Source organism: Capricornis sumatraensis, chromosome 17, assembly GCF_032405125.1.
Source record: "Capricornis sumatraensis isolate serow.1 chromosome 17, serow.2, whole genome shotgun sequence".
Taxonomy (NCBI): domain Eukaryota; kingdom Metazoa; phylum Chordata; class Mammalia; order Artiodactyla; family Bovidae; genus Capricornis; species Capricornis sumatraensis.
Genome location: NC_091085.1, coordinates 21,729,549 through 21,748,389, shown reverse-complemented (window position 1 = coordinate 21,748,389; position 18,841 = coordinate 21,729,549). Strand labels below are relative to the sequence as shown.

General features: G+C 38.5%; 1 protein-coding gene across 2 annotated transcripts in view; it reads left to right on the top strand.

The window, feature by feature from the left end:
• Positions 1–18,394, top strand: part of GAB1 (GRB2 associated binding protein 1) — a 125,260-nt gene extending 106,866 nt beyond the window's left edge. The window contains exons 7-11 of one of the 2 annotated variants that reach the window (XM_068989895.1): positions 8,298–8,387; positions 10,105–10,198; positions 11,469–11,592; positions 14,699–14,821; positions 16,512–18,394. In XM_068989895.1, the coding sequence (XP_068845996.1) occupies positions 8,298–8,387; positions 10,105–10,198; positions 11,469–11,592; positions 14,699–14,821; positions 16,512–16,670 (590 nt within the window). In that variant the 3' untranslated portion in view covers positions 16,671–18,394. The remainder of the gene's footprint in view (positions 1–8,297; positions 8,388–10,104; positions 10,199–11,468; positions 11,593–14,698; positions 14,822–16,511) is intronic. The other variant, XM_068989896.1, reaches the window with a different exon arrangement.
• Positions 18,395–18,841: the final 447 nt, after the last annotated feature.

Genomic DNA, 18,841 nt, shown 5'->3' with positions numbered 1-18,841 from the left:
AACAGCAAGGTTGCTTATATACTGTTTGTATTCTGTTCATATAACAACTTCTGAAAAATGATTCTGCCTGGCTGGGGTATAAGCAAATGCTTCTGGTCTATTCTTTTGTCCTGGGCTTCTTAAATAACATTAAATTCTAAGGTGGCATAGTTTGTCAAGAACTCGATGTAAAAGAAACTTTTCAGCCAAATTGGTCATATATACCCACGTTTTTAAATTTTGGATTCGAGTGGTTAAAACCAGCATGCTGCTGGTGTGATTTCATCTTGGCAACCAAATAAGTTAGTATGTTGTTGGCGGTGGGATGTGGGGCACCATCTCTGGGGCATCCAGCACATTTGAAAAGTCTCATGTGCTGTATGTAGATTTTTTAAAAGCATGTTAATGTCTGTGTAAACTTCTCATTAACCTGGCCTTGGATCTTCAATAGTTGTTCTAGTTAAGTTCCCGGTGTGGGGAACAGAGACCGAGAGTGGGATATATCTTCAAGAGAATGAGCTTTATTTTGTTCTGCTCTTAAGTAAATGAAACGGAGAAAGTGAGGGGCAGCTGAGACAGCGCTCGGCGGCTGTCGCTTTGTCCTGCCTTCCCTGCATTTCTGTCCTCTGGAAGGTCTTTGATCCTCCTTGCTTCTCCCTTACATTCTTCCCTTCTTCCCTGTTTCCTTTGATGCTGCCCCGTGGCTGCTTTTTATGGGCCCTCACAGCTTCCACGTCCCCTGCAAATTGCCTTGTTCGTTATTGATTTACCAGCTCGCTCAGCCACCGTCGGATGGGTCTCATTTGTCTGTCCACACTATGGATTGGAGGCCAGCCCACGTGCGGGCCGCCTTTGGGTCAAGTGCCCATCTTCGGTCAGACAGCTGGTCAGTCCGTCGATCGTGTGCCACACCCCTGGCCATCCACACGGCCCTGGCAGCAGGGCCATGATCCGGGCTGGCTGGTTTAGAAAGGGCGTGAGCGTCCCAGGCTTTTTATGCGATGACTTCTCTTCTTGTTTCTCTTGGTCTTCATTTGCTTTAAAATCTATTTAGACATCACTAGTCATTTTATTCTTTGCCTACAACAAGCAAACATATGTTTGGGCATGGATAGATTTATAATTGCGCTCACAGATGGTGGAAGGATTAAGATGGAAGTGTTATGAACTCTGTGAAAGAGATCTTCATTTTAATGCTCAACTAATTCGTTTCTTGTTTTCCTCTAAGTTATTGCACATGAGCAGCAGATCGCTAGCTTTTGACACCAAATGGAGCAGTTTTATATCCTGAGGTCCCTACATAATTATGGAGGTGGAGTGGTTTGGGTGAGGGCCAGAGCTGTGAGTCCTTCGGGTTTTGCTCCCCTCTGGCTTGGCAGAGCACAGCTTGAAAATTCCCAGTGTATTTCATGGTTCATGGTTCCATGTGGTTAGCACAACGCAGAATCTGAAAAGATTCCTATTGATACGGAAAAGTTGCAGGATCATAGTGAAACATACGTAAAAACATACATTTTTAGTATCATCTAGGTCTGACAAGAGTTCATGGACCCTGCATTATGGTGTATTTTATGTACAGAGCATAATAATATGGTATGTGTACTACACATCATATGTATTGTATGTATACACAATTATACCTCCCTATGTATGTAGTGAAAGTGCTATATGTTCTGGTACATGAGAGATTATCCTAGTCCTCTGAACCAACCTGTGGTGACTCTACTATAGATCAGAACAAAGTAGATTCCTTAGTTACTTTTAAAGATTCTGTTTCGTCTTTAAAAAATGAGCTGAGGGACTTCCCTTGTGGCCCTTTGGTTAGTACACTGTGCTTTGACCGTTGAAGGCCTGAGATCAATCTCTGGTAGGGGAACTAAGATCCCACAAGTTACATGGGACAGCAGGGAAAAAAAAATTAAGCTGAATTATTGAAAGACAGTCCTGAGCTCATGGGTCAGATGACTGATTTGGCATCATTGCTTAGATATGAAATGAACTAAAAAAGCCCCCAGAATAAAATTTCCACATAGTTTTTGGCAAAGAAAATAAGAAAAAAAGGAGAACAGGTTTAGCAAAACAGTAAAGCGGTTACTAAAGTCATAATAATTTAAAAAAATATGAAGTGTATTTTGGGTACCAGTTCCATCAGTACCCAGCTGTGAGCCTTGGTCAAGTCCCTTGTCCCTTGTCCCTCAGGGACTTGGTTTCCTCATCTGTGAAATGGGGATAACAAATCTACCTTGCTTACCTGAGAAAAGTTTCCATGATAATTAGCAAATGTGCACATGCTGTGCTAAGTTGCTTTGGTCATCTCTGACTCTGAGACCCCATGGACTGTAGTCTGCCAGGCTCCTCTGTCCATGGGATTCTCCAGGCAAGAATATTGGAGTGGATTGCCATGCCCTCCTCCAGGGGATCGCCCCATCCAGGAAAACTGTCCTGCATTGGCAGGAGGGTTCTTTACCACTAGTACCCCCTGGAAATACTGCGTGCAAATAGAAAAAAAGAAATGTGTTTTGCTGTTCTTTAGCACTGCTCTACTTTTGAAAATTAATATGATATGAGAGGAAGCATGGGAAAGTAATACTGCAGGGCACACGTTATCAACTCACTTTTTAGAAAATTATAGCTATTTGAGAAAAATGTTTTAATATTCAAATCTTAGAGAAAAGTTTATCCTTAAAATCTTAAACTGTAGAGAGTTCCTTGGTGGTCCAGTGGTTAAGACTTGACTTTCCAACGCAGGAGTGTGGGTTCAATCCCTGGTTGGGAAACTAAGATTTCATATGCCTCAGGACTAAAAAAGAAAATCAAAACAGAAGCAATATTGTAACAAATTCAATAAAGACTTTAAAATACTTTTTTAAAAAGTTAGTTGGCATACATTTAAAAACAAAAAACTTAACCTATAAAACTGTCCTGAAATTTTTCTCACTGAGCATAATATCTCATGAGTCTTTTCATTTCAGATTTTGTGACATCAGATATATGACTCAGTCTGTTATTCTAGTATCTCTTATTAACTAAACCTCATAATAAGCAAAGCTAGCTCTATAAAATATGGCTTCCTTAGTTTCAAAACTCAATATAACCAATTCAACACCCAATATAACCAGTTTCTGTGATTGTGTTTTTGGGAAGGGTCTATAGTAGATGAGTGACATTCTAGGCTTGTTTATACCCCCAATTATAGATGTCAGCTGCTGTAATTAGTCGTTAGCAGATGAGTTTTTCAAATACTTCCGAGTAATTGAAGCTGCAGAAATACATACGTGTTTTAAACACTTACATTTAATGTATTTTCATGGATCCTTTATCCATCACCCAACTGTAGTAGCTATATTTTCACCCATACTATTTCTGTCACAAGAATATTTGTTCTGAACCATGCCTTATGTATATTAATAGAGGAGAAAAATCATCATTTACATGTATTGTATTAAATATTAGGAAAGCAGAGGAGTCATTGGAAATGCAAGACAAATTCTGTTTGGATTGCTTCAATTGAAACTTTCATATTTTAATGGAAAAGCAATTTTGTAAAGTTGGGGAAATTTCTGTGAAATATTGTGATTTCTCTGAAATTAAGTCCTTACATAAACCTACCAGCTTTCACCCTTGCACTTCACTAGGCTCATTCAGTCTCTTTCTAACATGATATACTAATAGCAGCTGTTCAAGCCTCAGATATGCTGTCTTTTTATTTTGTTTCGTTTGGCTTTGCCCATTTGTGGCTTTCTACAGCAGTTCCGACCACTAGTTGTTATACTGGTTTTTTCACAAAAGCGGTGTGAGGTTACTTCTGGTGATTCTGTACATAAGTTTGGTTAAAGTATCTTCATGTCTGGCTGGATCTTCACTTTGGTGTAGGAAGCACCCAGAAGATGTATCGTGCAGCTTCCCTAGGTAGATCCTTTTGGCACACTGGTATCTTAGATAGGAATATTTTTTCAAGGGAGCTTCTAAAACAGTTTTTTGAATGTTGTTAAAAATTAACATGCTTTTTAAAGGATGGTGTTTGTACTATAATACATATTTGAAAGATGGATAAATGAATGACACCAGTAAATATAAGCAAGTATTAAAGTTTGACTCAAGTCAGATTTGTGGATTGATGGTTACAGTTTAAAGGACATGAGTATAGAGGGCATATTTACAGCACAGCCTCTGCCTGTGGGCTTTTTTTCCTTTTCCTGACGTTCCATTATGATCCCTCAGCAGGTAAACGCATCTCCATCTGCAATGCAGGAGACCCAAGTTCGATCCCTGGGTTGGGAAGATCCTCTGGAGGAGGAAATGGCAACCCACTCCAGTATTCTTGCCTGGGAAATCCCATGGACAGAGGAGCCTGGCAGGCTACAGTTCATGGGGTCCCGAAAGAGTCAGACACAACTGAGCAACTGATGCTCTCCAATATAATTACCACAATTACAGTGCCCTTTGTATAAGACCATTCAAACAAGCATGAAAGTTTTTCATTGTGCTACCTTGATTGCTTCTTGGAATTAACGGAGACTAATAATATTATGAATTATTTTTCTTCTTTCTTGGTATTTGAGATGCCTACTGGAAATAGTAGCATCATCTTTGAAACTTCAGATGGATGAGTAAACAGGCTAAGTTAAACCTATAATGATAGAGAAAATAAATTTTCCACTTTGAGTTGAATCTATGTAAGTAAGAAGAATACTTGAGTTTTCTCTGGGAGTCCAGTGGTAAAGACTCTTTGCTCCCAGTGCAAGGGACACAGGTTTGATCCCTAGTTGGGGAAACTAATAGCCTGCATACCCTGCAGTACAATGAAAAAAAATTAATAAAAAGCAATTTAAAATAAAATAATGCTTAACCACGTGTGGACTTTTCAAAAACTATTGCATCTGCTTCTTTGAAGCTTGGCATCTCGTACGACTGACTGCCTTGATCATATTTGGAATGATGCACTTTTGAAACAACATTCAGTTGCTTTTTGTTTTTTCCTCTTCCAAGACACACACAAAATTATAACACTGATCAGATTAAACACCACTATCAGATTAAGCTTTAAGAGATCAACAGTTCATCAAAACAGATTGAAGGGTCTCCCAGTGATAGAATATACCTTCGGATAGGTCTGAGGTCTTGAAGTGGAAGGAAGAAAAGGTAATTTAGAAGCTCCCAGTTTACTGGAGGAGGTAGAAAAGTAGACACATTATCATAATTAGCACAGACAGGCACTGTGGTTGAGGTAAGCTCTTGGCACTGTTAGCTCCCTCCTCTGAGGAAAGTCTGAGAGGATGAATGGCAATTAAACGATGATAGACGATCTTCTAGTTAGAATCAACAGTGTACCAGGGGGAACACAGGACTGGCTTGGGTGGGAGGGAGGAAGTTAAGAATGCAGGAAGGAATGCCAAAGGCCTGGCAGGTGCTGGCTCCTGGTGGCTCTAATAGTCCATGCTAATGAGTTTGGGTTTTATACTGAGAGCGCAACTGAAAGGTTTTATGGAGGCAAGTAACATACTCAGATTAGCCTCTAGAAAGTTCATCTAAGATTTAAGGCTATGATAGGGGGGAAATGGCATTTTTTTTTAATGTACAGTGTTATACAATCATACTGCTGCTTCAGCATCTTCTTTGAAGAGTGCTTTGAAAACCCAGGGTTCTAAAAGCCTTCCTTTAGAGGTGATCAGACAGAAAGGCATTAACAAAAGTCCCTTTTGTGGTCCTCATTGCTGCCTCCAGTCAGGGACCTAGAGTGATTTCTTTACAAGCTTGAAGGACACTTGAAGTATAGATGGAGGTCATTTAGCCATATGATGTGAGTTCATCATTTTCTGAAAAACAAACCAGGTGAGTAAATAAAGTGCACATTAAAAATGGAAGGAAGAGCTTCGCACTTCAGATTGTGTCATTTTCTTGGCTGAATGAAAACAAACTATTGTCATTATAAATAGAAATTAAAATTGATATAGGGAGGTAAGAGAGGAAGTGAAATCTGTAGTAACTCCTAAGAGATCTGCCTCAGCAAGTGAAGAGAGAGGAAGCAAAGCAGATGCATGGTGGGTTGGAGAAGCTAAATTCCATTTTTGAACATGTAGTGTGAAAGCCTCCAGAACCTCCATGTGGGGGCAGCTTTGTCAATATGCAAAGAAGGAGGATCCTGGGGTAGATCTGAATCAGAGGTTAAGATTTACCAAACTGTGTTACCAGTGAGGGAGCCTGTCACACGATCCAGAGAGTCACAGTCCTGGAGGAGATTGTTCTAATCTGTAAGGGTTACAGTGCAATGGGGATTTCACCAGTAGTCAGTACTGTTTGCTAAACAAAATGTGTCATGTCACTTTCTTTGTTCAAAACTAATCTAGCTGAAGCCTACTTCTAATTGCCTTGGATTTAAAGGCTGAGGCTCAGATGAGTTATTATTAACCCTCAGAATTTGAGAATAGTGTATCCTCAAAGTTGGTTCATTCTTTTGCCTTTACTTTAGTATTCTTATTTCTTACTCTTCATTTTTACTTAAGTAATCAGAGAAACGTTCAAATAAATGTTTGCCTCCAGGCTGTAGAGGAGAGTACATATACTTTGGATTTTTCTCCTTTCTCTCCTCATAAATATTGGGTTGGCCAAAAGGTTCATAACCTGAATGAACCTTTTGGCCAACCCAATCACATTGAGCCATCACTTGAGTATCACTTTCATTTTCATTTCAGTCTGCCTGTCAATGCAGGAGATGAGGGTTTAATCTTCCTGGGTCAGGAAGATCCCCTGGAGAAGGGAATGGCAACCTACTCCAGTATTCTTGCCTGGAAGATCACATGGACAGAGGAGCCTGGTAGGCCAGAGTCTATGAGATCACAGAGTGGAAGATGACTGAGAGACTAACACTTTAATTTCTGTCTGGAATGTAAATGTCAAATTGAGCCAGGCAATAAAAATACAAAGAAATGAAGCTACCAAAATGCCTAAGTGACTAGGTTAAATTCAGGACATTTTCACCTTTAGACATTTGTCCTAAAATCAACCTGAATTGTTGCATGGAGTAGAAAATACACGTAAATTCTATAAATGCTCTGTAAAAAAAAAAAATTCACTTAATAAAGTATTCTTCTATGAAGACAACTAAAGAGTACCTTTGAGAGTACCTGTGAATTAGGGAATTTTCCTGTTTTATAAGCTAGAAAATCATATTTTCAAAAATTTGTAGATTTCGGTCAGTGAGGTGCTAGCTATCAGTGTTGAATCAGCAAACTAATTTTGCCATCTAATATAATAGGTGTCAGCTCAGTTTTGTAAATGCCGAGAAAAAAAGAGAATTTGGTGTCATTGAGAATAAAGTAGTTTAAATTCCTGATTGAAATGACATTGCTATCCCAGCATCTCCAGGCTTTCAGTGGGAAGAAGTATGAGCCCACTTGCTGGATGGTAAACCTGTACTTTTCACGAGGCTTTTCAGCAGTACTTGTACATGGCGGAGATTATGAGGGGGGAGGCAGGCCGGGGGTCAGGGAGATAGCGACTGAATTTATGCTCGCCAATTCTTATATTAAAACTTGGGAATTCGCTGGTGATCCAGTGGTTAGGCCTCTGTGTCCTCGCCACCAAGGGCGTAGATCCAGTCCCTGGTTGGGGAACTGCAGGCTGCGTGGTGCATGACCAAAAAACAAAACAAAATTCTCACATTAAATCAGGTAATCAGCGGTTCCGGAATCTAGACATCTAATCCTTATACAAGACGGCATCACAGGGAGCCACTGAGTATCCAAGGGAAATGAACACTGGTCTTGGCTTTGACTTTGGATTTGCAGACATTGTAGCGTTGCTTTTCTAGAAGAGTGCTTTCAGGAGATGAAGGAGTAGTCAGCTTAAGGTTTTTAGAACACCTCCATCAAATTAAGAAAGTAGGCCTTGGTACTTTCATATGAGACACCAGACTTCAAAGAAAAGATGTACCTGCTGCCTCACTGTAGGGTTTTATCATTTTTTTCTGCAATCCAGTTTTCTAAGACATGTTAGAAGAAAAACTAACATGGCACATATTTTTCCTCCATTCCTCCAAATAAAGATAACAACTAACCAGGTGGTTATGTCACTAAAACCCTACCGTCTTTTCCAGTTTGCTTATGACATTGTTGCATGCAACTTTCTGGTTCCTGTGGTTTTAAGCATGAATGATATGCAGTAGCAGGACTGAAATAATCTGCACAAACAAACTATGTTGATGCTTTTGAGATGTAATGTTTCTGCTCAGGGCTCTGTTGTTTTTTAACAGAATCCATTTTTTTTTTCCAATTAAAAAAATAACATTATATTAAGAGAGTCTTCTTTTTACCAATTAGGTCAAAGTCCTAAAATTTTAAGACCCAAACCCCATGGTTTAGAGCGAACTGATTCACAAACCATAGGTGACTTTGCTACAAGAAGAAAGGGTATGTACTTTAGCACCGCATGCTGGATGGGGTGTTGGGATTATTCTGTGATTTTTTTTTTTTTCCTTTGAAAGTAAAGAAGAGTCTTAAATTCTATTGCTGTTGGAAATAAAACTTACCAGCATATACTTTCTAAAGTGAATGCTTCCCATAATATACAATGAGTCTATTTGTTATGCCATTAACAGCAGCATGTTAAATATTTGATCATGTATGATGTTCAGTCTTGTCCTTTCACATTATTCTTTTAACCTTTTAGACATCGGTACAGTGATTTCTTTAAGCTTGTGAACTGCTTGTGAGTTCCAACCATCTCCTGTATTTATGTATAATGTATATATTCTGTTCTGAGACATTATACAATCATTTCCATTGATTCACTATTTTATGCCATTACTTAGAATTTGACAGCTAAACTGCTATTTGACTTTGGGCTTTAAAAAAGTGACACATCAGAGTTAAATGCTTTCAGTAAGCACAATATTCTGTACATGTCCATCTTAAGAGTATAGGTGAACAAAATTATTTTAACTCGAACTGAAATCAGTGTAGCCTTCAGAAAAACACATGGAATTTTTTTTGTATTTGAGTTGACAACAATACTTTGGCATAAGCCTCATTGAATCTACATAATCCTTTACAATGGCTACCTATTTTATAGTTTGAAGGTAATTATAACTTGGTGTTTCAAAGTACATACATATGGACAAAGACTGGAAGAGGGATACCAAGGAAAAAATGAAAATTTTTTTCTTTAGAGTTGTAGGATGAACTGTAACTATAAAATGTTTACCTAACATGTTTAAATAGTCTCCTAAATTATAGTGAATATTAACAGCTAATATTGTTGTTCTTTTGTACATTTTCTGTATTCCTGGAATCTGAGTCTTACTTTGAGGGCAGAGAGCTCTGTGGTATATACTAGCAGAGTAGTTAATTCTTGCAGTAATTGATTGCAGTAATGGGGTAAGTTAGTGAAGACCTCTTACAAATAAAGCTAATAAGAATATTAGCATTTATTTTTACTTAATTTAATAGAGGACATTGTTGGTTAAAAGAAGCTAAACATTTGAGGTAGTTAATTTTATGGCCTTTCTCAGATCTGAGTTTGAGTATAAAGATGTAATTATTGCTTTGTTCTATTTGGTTCCAGACTGGACCCGAATTAATTTCGAAACTTTAATCATTGATTCCTTTTTAAGTTTTTGGTTTTAGCAAAGTGTTATGTTTATTGCTTTTGAAACATTATTTTGTATGTAAAGTTGCACAGCTCATGCTTCAGTGTGGATAATGAGGAACATTTTTACATAGAAAATTAAACCTCTGTGTTTGACGATATAACATTAGTAGAAAAAATAAAATAAGGAAATAATGAAAATTATAAATCAAATAACTCTGAAGGAATTGTGCCACATTACTCTTTCTTCTTCTCATTACGTTTATAGTCATAAAATATGTACTTCAATTAAGAAGCAACATGTAATAATAGAGCTTTATTTAGACTTTCAGTAAACAGTCAGGAAATTATCTAATTTAGCCTTTGTCGCTAATTTTTTTAGCTATGTAACCTTGGAGAAATCACATAACATCTGTGAACTTCTTTTCATGTGAAAACTAGCCAGTCCTAGGTGTACTGGCTATAGTAGAGGTGTAGAAAGAAGGTCATGTTTTCCAAATTTCTATGTACTAAAATCTCATTTTCTCTCTCTTGTTTCAGTCAAGCCAGCACCTTTAGAAATAAAACCTTTGCCAGAATGGGAAGAATTACAAGCCCCAGTTAGATCTCCCATCACTAGGAGTTTTGCTCGAGAGTAAGTCTTTGTATAAAATATATAGCTCAATTGTTCTTTGTAATGGAAAGTACCTAAAACAGTGGTTCCCAGAGGATGGTCTGGGGAACCCCTCCCCTTTTGGGTTTCTGTGAAGTCAAAACTAGATGTCATTTGCTTCTCCACTCTCCTTCTCTCATGAGTGTACACTGAAGTTTTCCAGAGGTGGCTAATACTGGATGATACCATTGTGGCAGCTAAGAGAGTATGCCTTTGTGTATGCTTGTGTCTAATTTTTTTTCTATTATTTGTAATATGGTGAATGTCAATAGATATCACCCTATAAACAAAAGTTCCTTGGGGTTCTCAATAATTTTTTAAGAATGTGAAAGGTTCATGAGGCTAGAAATTTCTGAGAACTACTGATCTGGAAATTATGGTAGTTTCTTGTGAGGATTATTTAATAAAGATTCATTTAAATATATATGTGGAAATAAAAAGAATGTACACAGTTACAAACCTGTGTTGATATGTTCATATTTTATATGTATGAACAAGTTTTTTTAAAAATAAGAATTCTTAAATCTTCCTTTTTAAAGCTATGACTTTCTATTTATCCCCCATATCACTAGCGATACTTTTTTTCTTCTTCTTTTTTTTTTGCTCTGCACAAGGCTATTAAATGCCCAGAAACATCCCTTTATGGGGAGATGTGAGTTCAGTCCCTGAGTTGGGAAGATCCCTTGAGGGAGGGCATGGCAACCCACTCCAGTATTCTTGCCCTAGAGAATCCCATGGACAGAGGAGCCTGGTGGGCCACAGTCCAGAGAGTCGCAAAGAGTGGGACATGGCTGAACCGACCTAGCACAGCACAGCATCCCTTTACAGAAGCAGACTTGCAGATATAGAGAATAAACCAGTGGTTACCTCACAGGGTGGGGGATCGCAGTAGGGAAAGGCAAGCAGGAGGTTCAAACTACTGGGTGTAACATAGGCTCAAGAATGTGTTGTACAACATGGAGAATATAGCCAATATTTTGTAATAACTATAAATGGAAAGTAACCTTTCAAAGTTTTTTTTTTTAATATCTGTATAAGTTTCTCTTTAAATATCTGTTTACAAATAGCTATAAATACTAGATATGTGTTTGAATGTCTGAAATAAATTGTACTATAGTAAATATGTATAGTAAATGATTACAAGCTTCAGTACTTCTAGGAAGAATACGCCCTCTCTCTTATTCTTGCTGTGGAAGCGAGCTGAGAAACTTGGGTCAGGCTGTGTGTTTGTGACTACCCTCTCTGCCCTCAGCTCTTCCAGGTTCCCCCTGTCTCCCCGGCCGGATTCTGTGCACAGCACAACTTCAAGCAGCGACTCGCACGACAGTGAAGAGAATTATGTTCCCATGAACCCCAACCTATCCAGTGAAGACTCCGTAAGTAGCGTCTTCTCTTAACATCTCTCTTCCTCAGCAGCCCTTCTGAGTCGTTCGCGCTCAACCTTTCTTCCAGTTCATACACGTTACCCATCCACCTTTCTTTATTTACTCCAGGAAAAAGGACTTTTTTTTTTTCTTTTGCTCTGTATGTATTTTAATTAATTCCATACTGGAGAGTGAGGAGTTTGAATAAGAAGTTAAGGAGAGTTTTTAAAATGCTTTTGAAAAGCAGATCATAAAGTCTAAAACCAATATCGGGTCAGAGGGTAATACTATATCTATAAAGTAGATATAAGTTAGATAAAAATGATAAAAAATTTTCCAGTTATATTTCTTTTCATATGTACTTGATGTTTGAAACCATTCAAGAAAATGCGTTATACTGGAAGCATTTTATAATGCATTTCTCCAGACTCAAATCAGGGTGCTCAGGATGCTTTGTGTATTCATTTACACAAAGATCTAAAATCAAGCATTCATGAAATGAACCCTTCATGTTCCTTAAGGGTTGAAAATTAAGTTACGAAATTCACTTAATTAAGCACCTGAAATTCAAGTTATGGTACATCATTACTAATGACATATATATTGTTTGTAACAGTAACAAAAATATGTTTAATACTTGTATGTATTTTTTTCAAGAATTTTAGAAAAACAAAGCACTACTATTTTTTCTCTTTTTTTGGCCGTGACACATGGCATGCGGGATCTTAGTTCCCTAACTAAGGAACCAAACGCTTGCTCCCTGCGGTGGAAGTGCAAAGTCTTAGCCACTGGATCCCCAGGGAAGTCCCAACTAATTTTTTTTCTTTTAATTCACAGAACACCTCATAATAACTCCTAGAATCTTAGGGTTTTTCTAACTCTTTTGGGAAAACACTGTGTTAAAAACTAGAAGGCAGACACAGGCTGTTCCCAGTTGAGATTAGATAGGGAGCAAACAGACTTTTTTGTCGAGACATAGATTTTAACAATACTTAAGGATGAAAAAAATGCCAGTTCTATTAATTATTAGACAGAGCACAATTTAACTAGCAATCCTAAGAAATTCACTTTAGGAACAACTTACTTAGATTAAACGTGTACATCACATGAACTCAAGGGTTCTGTTCATAGCCTGCAGTGCTGTGAATAATTCTGTATATTTTCAGTTAGGGAAATTCCAGGTATGAGCTCTCAGTGCATTTGAATACAAAATTTCACATACCCCCACACGCAGTCCAGCTTGGTTTTTTATATGAGCATGAGATACAGAGTCATTTAGAGAAAAAGATTTCAGTCTTTCATGAATCAGATAAAGGCAGGGTTGGGGGGAAGAATAGCTATTTATACTAACGGAGCAGTAATATTTGCTTGTATTTTTTATGCCTTGTGTGTTACTGTCTGCTTTTTTAATGTTTTATTGGCAGTAGTTGATCAATTTGGTTTAAAAACCTACTCCTACAAATAGGCCCATCACATTCAGTAATGCAGGCTGCCTACTGCATACACCTGCCGTGCGCAGTATGCAGTGTACACACCAAACGGCACACACGCTGCACTTGAGTACATGCAGCCCAGACCATGTCCTGCTCCCTAGGCTGTGGGTCCTGGGGCAGAACTTTGTTGCCCCAGAAAGGAGCACCTTTTCCTGATTCATAAAAATGTTTCACACAGGCTGTCAGCAGCTCCGTTTACAAGTGAGTGAATAAACTCAGTGTTTTCCTAGCAATCATCCTTTGCCTAAATCACGTTTTACTCTGTTTAACCCAAAAGAAATGGAGTAGCAGTATGAAAGAAGCAACAGAAGCAGATTTATGCAGCTTTCCAATTGTGTTGTTCATTCGAACAAGTATAAAATTGTCAAGTCGATTACATCATTATGGTTTTCTTCAAAAGTATGAGCTAATGTGTGAACAATAGTGTCTATGTGGTAGAGGGTACAAGGTGAAAGCCCCTAGTAAGCATGTAGCGTCACCTAGGAGAAGTCAGGAACCTTCTTAGTTAAGGTTAAAAGCAGCAAGGCCTGGGAATGAATCATTTATTGGAGCATGTTTGAAGACTATCATAATCAGAGTAGAGGGTGTATGCAGGGATATAAATTCACATCATCCTTTCCTTTTTAATTAGCATTGATCGTCATGTTCCTAATAACCTATTTCTTTTCACTTTTCTGCCTCAGGCTTTTTTGTTCTTGTTCTTTACTGCTTCCTCTCTCTTCCTTTTTTCTTGTTCTTTTCTTAGACAGTAGTCCTTCTAGTACAGCCCCTGTTAGGGACAGAAAGATGTGGCCAAGAGAAGACAGAAACAAGTGGTAAAAATTCCAGATGGTTGGAAAACAGTCTTTGCCAATAGAGTCAGTATTCATAGCCTTTAGTTACCATACTTTAGCATGAAAGCCTTTAAATGTAAAATTTTAAGTGTGAGCTCAGGTCCTTTCTGCCACCTTGGTCAATCCCTAAAAACAAACAAAAAAAATTAATCAGAAAACGTGGATGGTAAGGATCCTATAGTTAAAGAGTGTAATTGAGTTCAGATAGCACCGAGATAGATATTCCAACTAACTATAGCTTGACGGCCCAGTCTTGGTTGGAACCAAGTTTTACTCTTCAGACTATTTTTAGCTCGCTTACCTAAGCTTTTTTTAAATTTTATTTTGGGTTACTGTTTTTACAGTTTATTTATTTTTGGCTGCACTGGGCCCTCGCTCTGCATGTGGGCTCTCCAGTTGCAGTGCATGGGCTTTCTCATCGTGGTGGCTTCTCTTGTGCAGCATGGGCTTCAGTAGCTGAGGTATGCGGGGCTCAGTAGTTGCAATGCCCGGGCTTAATTGCCCCCGGGCATTTGGAATCCTCCCAGACCAGGGATTGAACCCACGTCCCCTGCATTGGCAGGCAGACTCCCAACCACCGGACCACCAGGGATGTCCCCAAGCTATGTTTTAATCAATTTTAAAAATATTACTTATCTTTCCCCATCCTAAAATACTATTTTCTATGGAGATATTCCTTCAAGCTATATTCTCCTAAAATTAATATTTAGGCTTATAAAGATGGCAGACAAGGTAAAGAACAGTATGTCTCATGAATGTTTGACCGTTCATTTTACCATATTGTACTTTCAGAATCTTTTTGGCAGTAATAGTCTTGATGGAGGAAACAGCCCAATGATCAAGCCCAAGGGAGACAAACAAGTGGAATACCTAGACCTAGATTTAGATTCTGGGAAATCCACACCACCACGGAAGGTAAGTAAAACCTCTTTCTATAAATGTACTTATCACAAATGAAACCTGAAGATCTGTCACGAGGGAACTCTGTTAGTATGTTTAATAAGTTTAGAAAAGTCTATTACTTAATGCCTTTTGATAAATCACAACAGTTATGCAGATTAATTTATTTTTTCATGTCTAATGGCATGGAAGTTATATATTTTATACTGTTTTAGGGATTATCATTAAAATGTTTGCTTAGAAAATTCTGAAGTTCCACAGTTAATCATGGTCTTCACTCTCTTTCCAATGTTCAGTTCAGTTTAGTTCAGTTCAGTCGCTCAGTCGTGTCCGACTCTTTGCGAGCCCATGAATCGCAGCACGCCAGGCCTCCCTGTCTATCACCAACTCCCGGAGTTCACTCAGACTCGCATCCATCGAGTCCGTGATGCCATCCAGCCATCTCATCCTCAGTCGTCCCCTTCTCCTCCTGCCCCCAATCCCTCCCAGCATCAGAGTCTTTTCCAATGAGTCAACTCTTCGCATGAGGTGGCCAAAGTGTTGGAGTTTCAGCTTTAGCAGCATTCCTTCCAAAGAAATCCCAGGGCTGATCTCCTTCAGAATGGACTGGTTGGATCTTCTTGCAGTCCAAGGGACTCTCAAGAATCTTCTCCAACACAACAGGTCAAAAGCATCAATTCTTTGGTGCTCTGCCTTCTTCACAGTCCAACTCTCACATCCATATATGACCACAGGAAAAACCATAGCCTTGACTAGACGGACCTCAGTCGGCAAAGTAATGTCTCTGCTTTTGAATATGCTATGTTGGTCATAACGTTTCTTCCAAGGAGTAAGCATCTTTTAATTTCATGGCTGCAATCACCATCTGCAGTGATTTTGGAGCCCCAAAAATAAAGTCTGACACTGTTCCCACTGTTTCCCCATCTATTTACCCCTGAGTGATGGGACTGGATGCCATGATCTTTGTTTTCTGAATGTTGAGCTTTAAGCCAACTTTTTCACTCTCCTCTTTTACTTTCATCAAGAGGCTTTTTAGTTCCTCTTCACTTTCTGCCATAAGGGTGGTATCATCTGCATATCTGAGGTGATTGATATTTCTCCCGGCAATCTTGATTCCAGCTTGTGTTTCTTCCAGTCCAGCATTTCTCATGATGTACTCTGAAGTTTACTCAAATTACTCCCTTACTGACTTTGTCCAAAAGTTTTAAGTTTTTTGTTGGTGTTGCTATACTCACAAATTAGATGTTATTATTAGTTGTATTCTTATGATATCATGGAGGAGGAAATGGCAACCCACTCCAGTATCCTTACCGGGAGAATTCCAGGAACAGGGGACCCTGGGGGGCTACAGTCCATGGGGTCTCAGAGTCGGACATAGCGACTAACACACACACACATTCTTATTATACAGACACTGTTTATTTACACTTTCCTGCATTAGGAGCACAGAGTCTTAGCCACTGGATCACAAGGGAAGTGCCTAATTCTTAAATATAAGAATTCTAAAATTAGTGGAAAAGCAGAATACAGTTAGGATAGTGACAGTATCATTAAATTGCAGTCGTTTGTGTTATTTTTTGGTGAACCAGTAGAATTTTAGAAGTTACTCACAGTGTGTATGTGCTCATGTTTTAAGACTGGAGTTCACACAGAAGCACTCCTTCTTCTGCAGGAACTTATGGGATTTTTTTCCTTTGGTTTTTAGCAAAAGAGCAGCGGCTCAGGCAGCAGTGTAGCCGATGAGAGAGTGGACTATGTGGTGGTTGACCAACAGAAGACCCTCGCTCTGAAAAGCACCCGGGAAGCCTGGACCGATGGGAGGCAATCCACAGAGTCCGAAACACCAGCCAAGAATGTGAAATGAGAAGACTGCTTTAATGTGTCTGAACGAAAGAGGACTGAACTGTAAAGAGGAATCCTGCTTGACCCGAGATAACTTGACCCTTCTACTCTAGGTAGATGCTCAACTAAGTAGAGTCAGAGTCGGAGGACCTTTTGGCTTCATCAAGCTGTCAAGACAGTAAATGGTGCTTTGTGGTATCGGAACAATTCATCACATGTAAATAATGCGGGAAAATACTATTGTTTGGTTCCCAGAGAAACATTTGCTCTGTAGGTAACACACTAGTAGTATTACTATATTTATGCACTTTTTCATTTGAAGCGTTGGTTTGGGTGTTCCCAAATGGACCTTAACACGATTCTGTTGGGAATTCTTGTTTTTCCTCAAGAACGATGCTGAGTAAACTAAGCTACTTTCCCATTGAGAAATTGCCCTTTCACCTGCAGGATAACCACATGGCATGAGAAGTACATTCGCGGCCTGCCCTTCTACCTGAAACTTCATGGGGTAATCGTTAGCTTAAAATACAAAGTAGAGTTGGACTCATCATTCAGTGCCTTTCAAAGCGCTGAACATCGTGTCCATCCTGGTATCAGGACTTAGTTCTCTGGTTCGTGGACATTTTCAATCGTGGAACCTTGTTATATTTTGTTAATTACAGTGTTTTTGGTTCATTGAGTGAAGATTCTGCCGGGTGGGATCTTACACCTTGGAGAGAGTGAATAATGACACTATCAAGTAAGCGTATAAATCACTGATGGCATGCAGTGAGGATGTGCTCTCACACTTGTTACCATGTATTAAAATTTACATTATTTGCAAAGTGTAGATTATACAGCTAATCAGGTACGTACCAGGCACTGATGTGCTAATACACTGATCAGGTTTATACAACGAGCTTAAGTTGTGTTCTTGTTAATCCTCTAACGTTGTTGGTTTCCATTTTGGAATTAATGACACAGTTGATATTCACTGTTAGTTATAGCAACATACTGTGACTTTTAATTAGACAGTCATGCAGATTTATTGCTCTAAGAATGAAATTCTGTCTTTTGACACCATAGTGCCCTTTCTATGGTTTTTAAAAAAACTTTACTTAATATTCTTCTTGGCCTTATCCTATTTAAATCCCTATGCAATTAATGTTTTATATCTGCGTTGTTTTTTTAAAATAGATGTTATATAAGTGATTCTCATATGTAGCACCTATTGCTTTTCCAGTAAAAAAAAAAAAATTAACGATTTTGTACTGTGATTTATATTCACTGCCCCAGTTCAAGAAATAGTGGAGCCTTGCTATAATGTGAACTCTTATAGCCATGGACTTCTTCCAGCTAGATTTCTGAAACCACCAGAGGTATCATATAATTCTGTCTCACCTATAACATGGTCCTGTGACATGGATATCAAGACCACACATTATATATAGTGAGGCTATAATTTATCTGTCTTGGCTTTGCAATGTAATTTAGAAAGCAGATATAGTTGTTGGTTTGATTGGATTTTAAGTACGTTACATACAATCTCTTCTGTACTGATTTGAGACTTACTAACAGTTTTTGGAGGGGCATAGAGATCGGAGTGCCTACAGCTGAGTCACGTTCCCCTATCCCACTTCGGACCTCTAACTGTTGCCTGAGAACACAGATGTGCCCTGATTTCTGGCCTCTTGGCCACTGTATTGTGCCTGACTTATATAGTGGGTTTATGTCCCCCTCCAGGAACTAAAAAAACGTTCATAACAAGATGAATTGTAGACGAATAACATTTGATGCTTTTAAATGTTTGCTTATTTTTAAACAGAAACTAAACCCAGAACTGAATTTTGAGGTGGGTTTTTAAATAAAAAAGATTGTTTGAGTTTGGTGTGTGCAAGTTGTTTTATAATGAAACCACAAAATATAGTAAAAAAAATCATTGAAATGCTGCTGATCAAAACACACAACACAGTTTTTAGTGTGAGGATACTTAACTTGTGTTGGCATGGAGGATAAACGTATTTTGAGACTTAGAACATAACAATAGAGATGTGACTAATTCAAAGTTAGAAATATTGTTTTAAATGTGACCTATCAGAAAAGCCTAAGGCAATTATGAATTTTTTAGTGGAATTTCTCAATATCTTACAAGTTATCAGTTTTGAAGACCCACAACACTAATTTGTAGAAATTTTCCCATTAGGCTGAGTAATT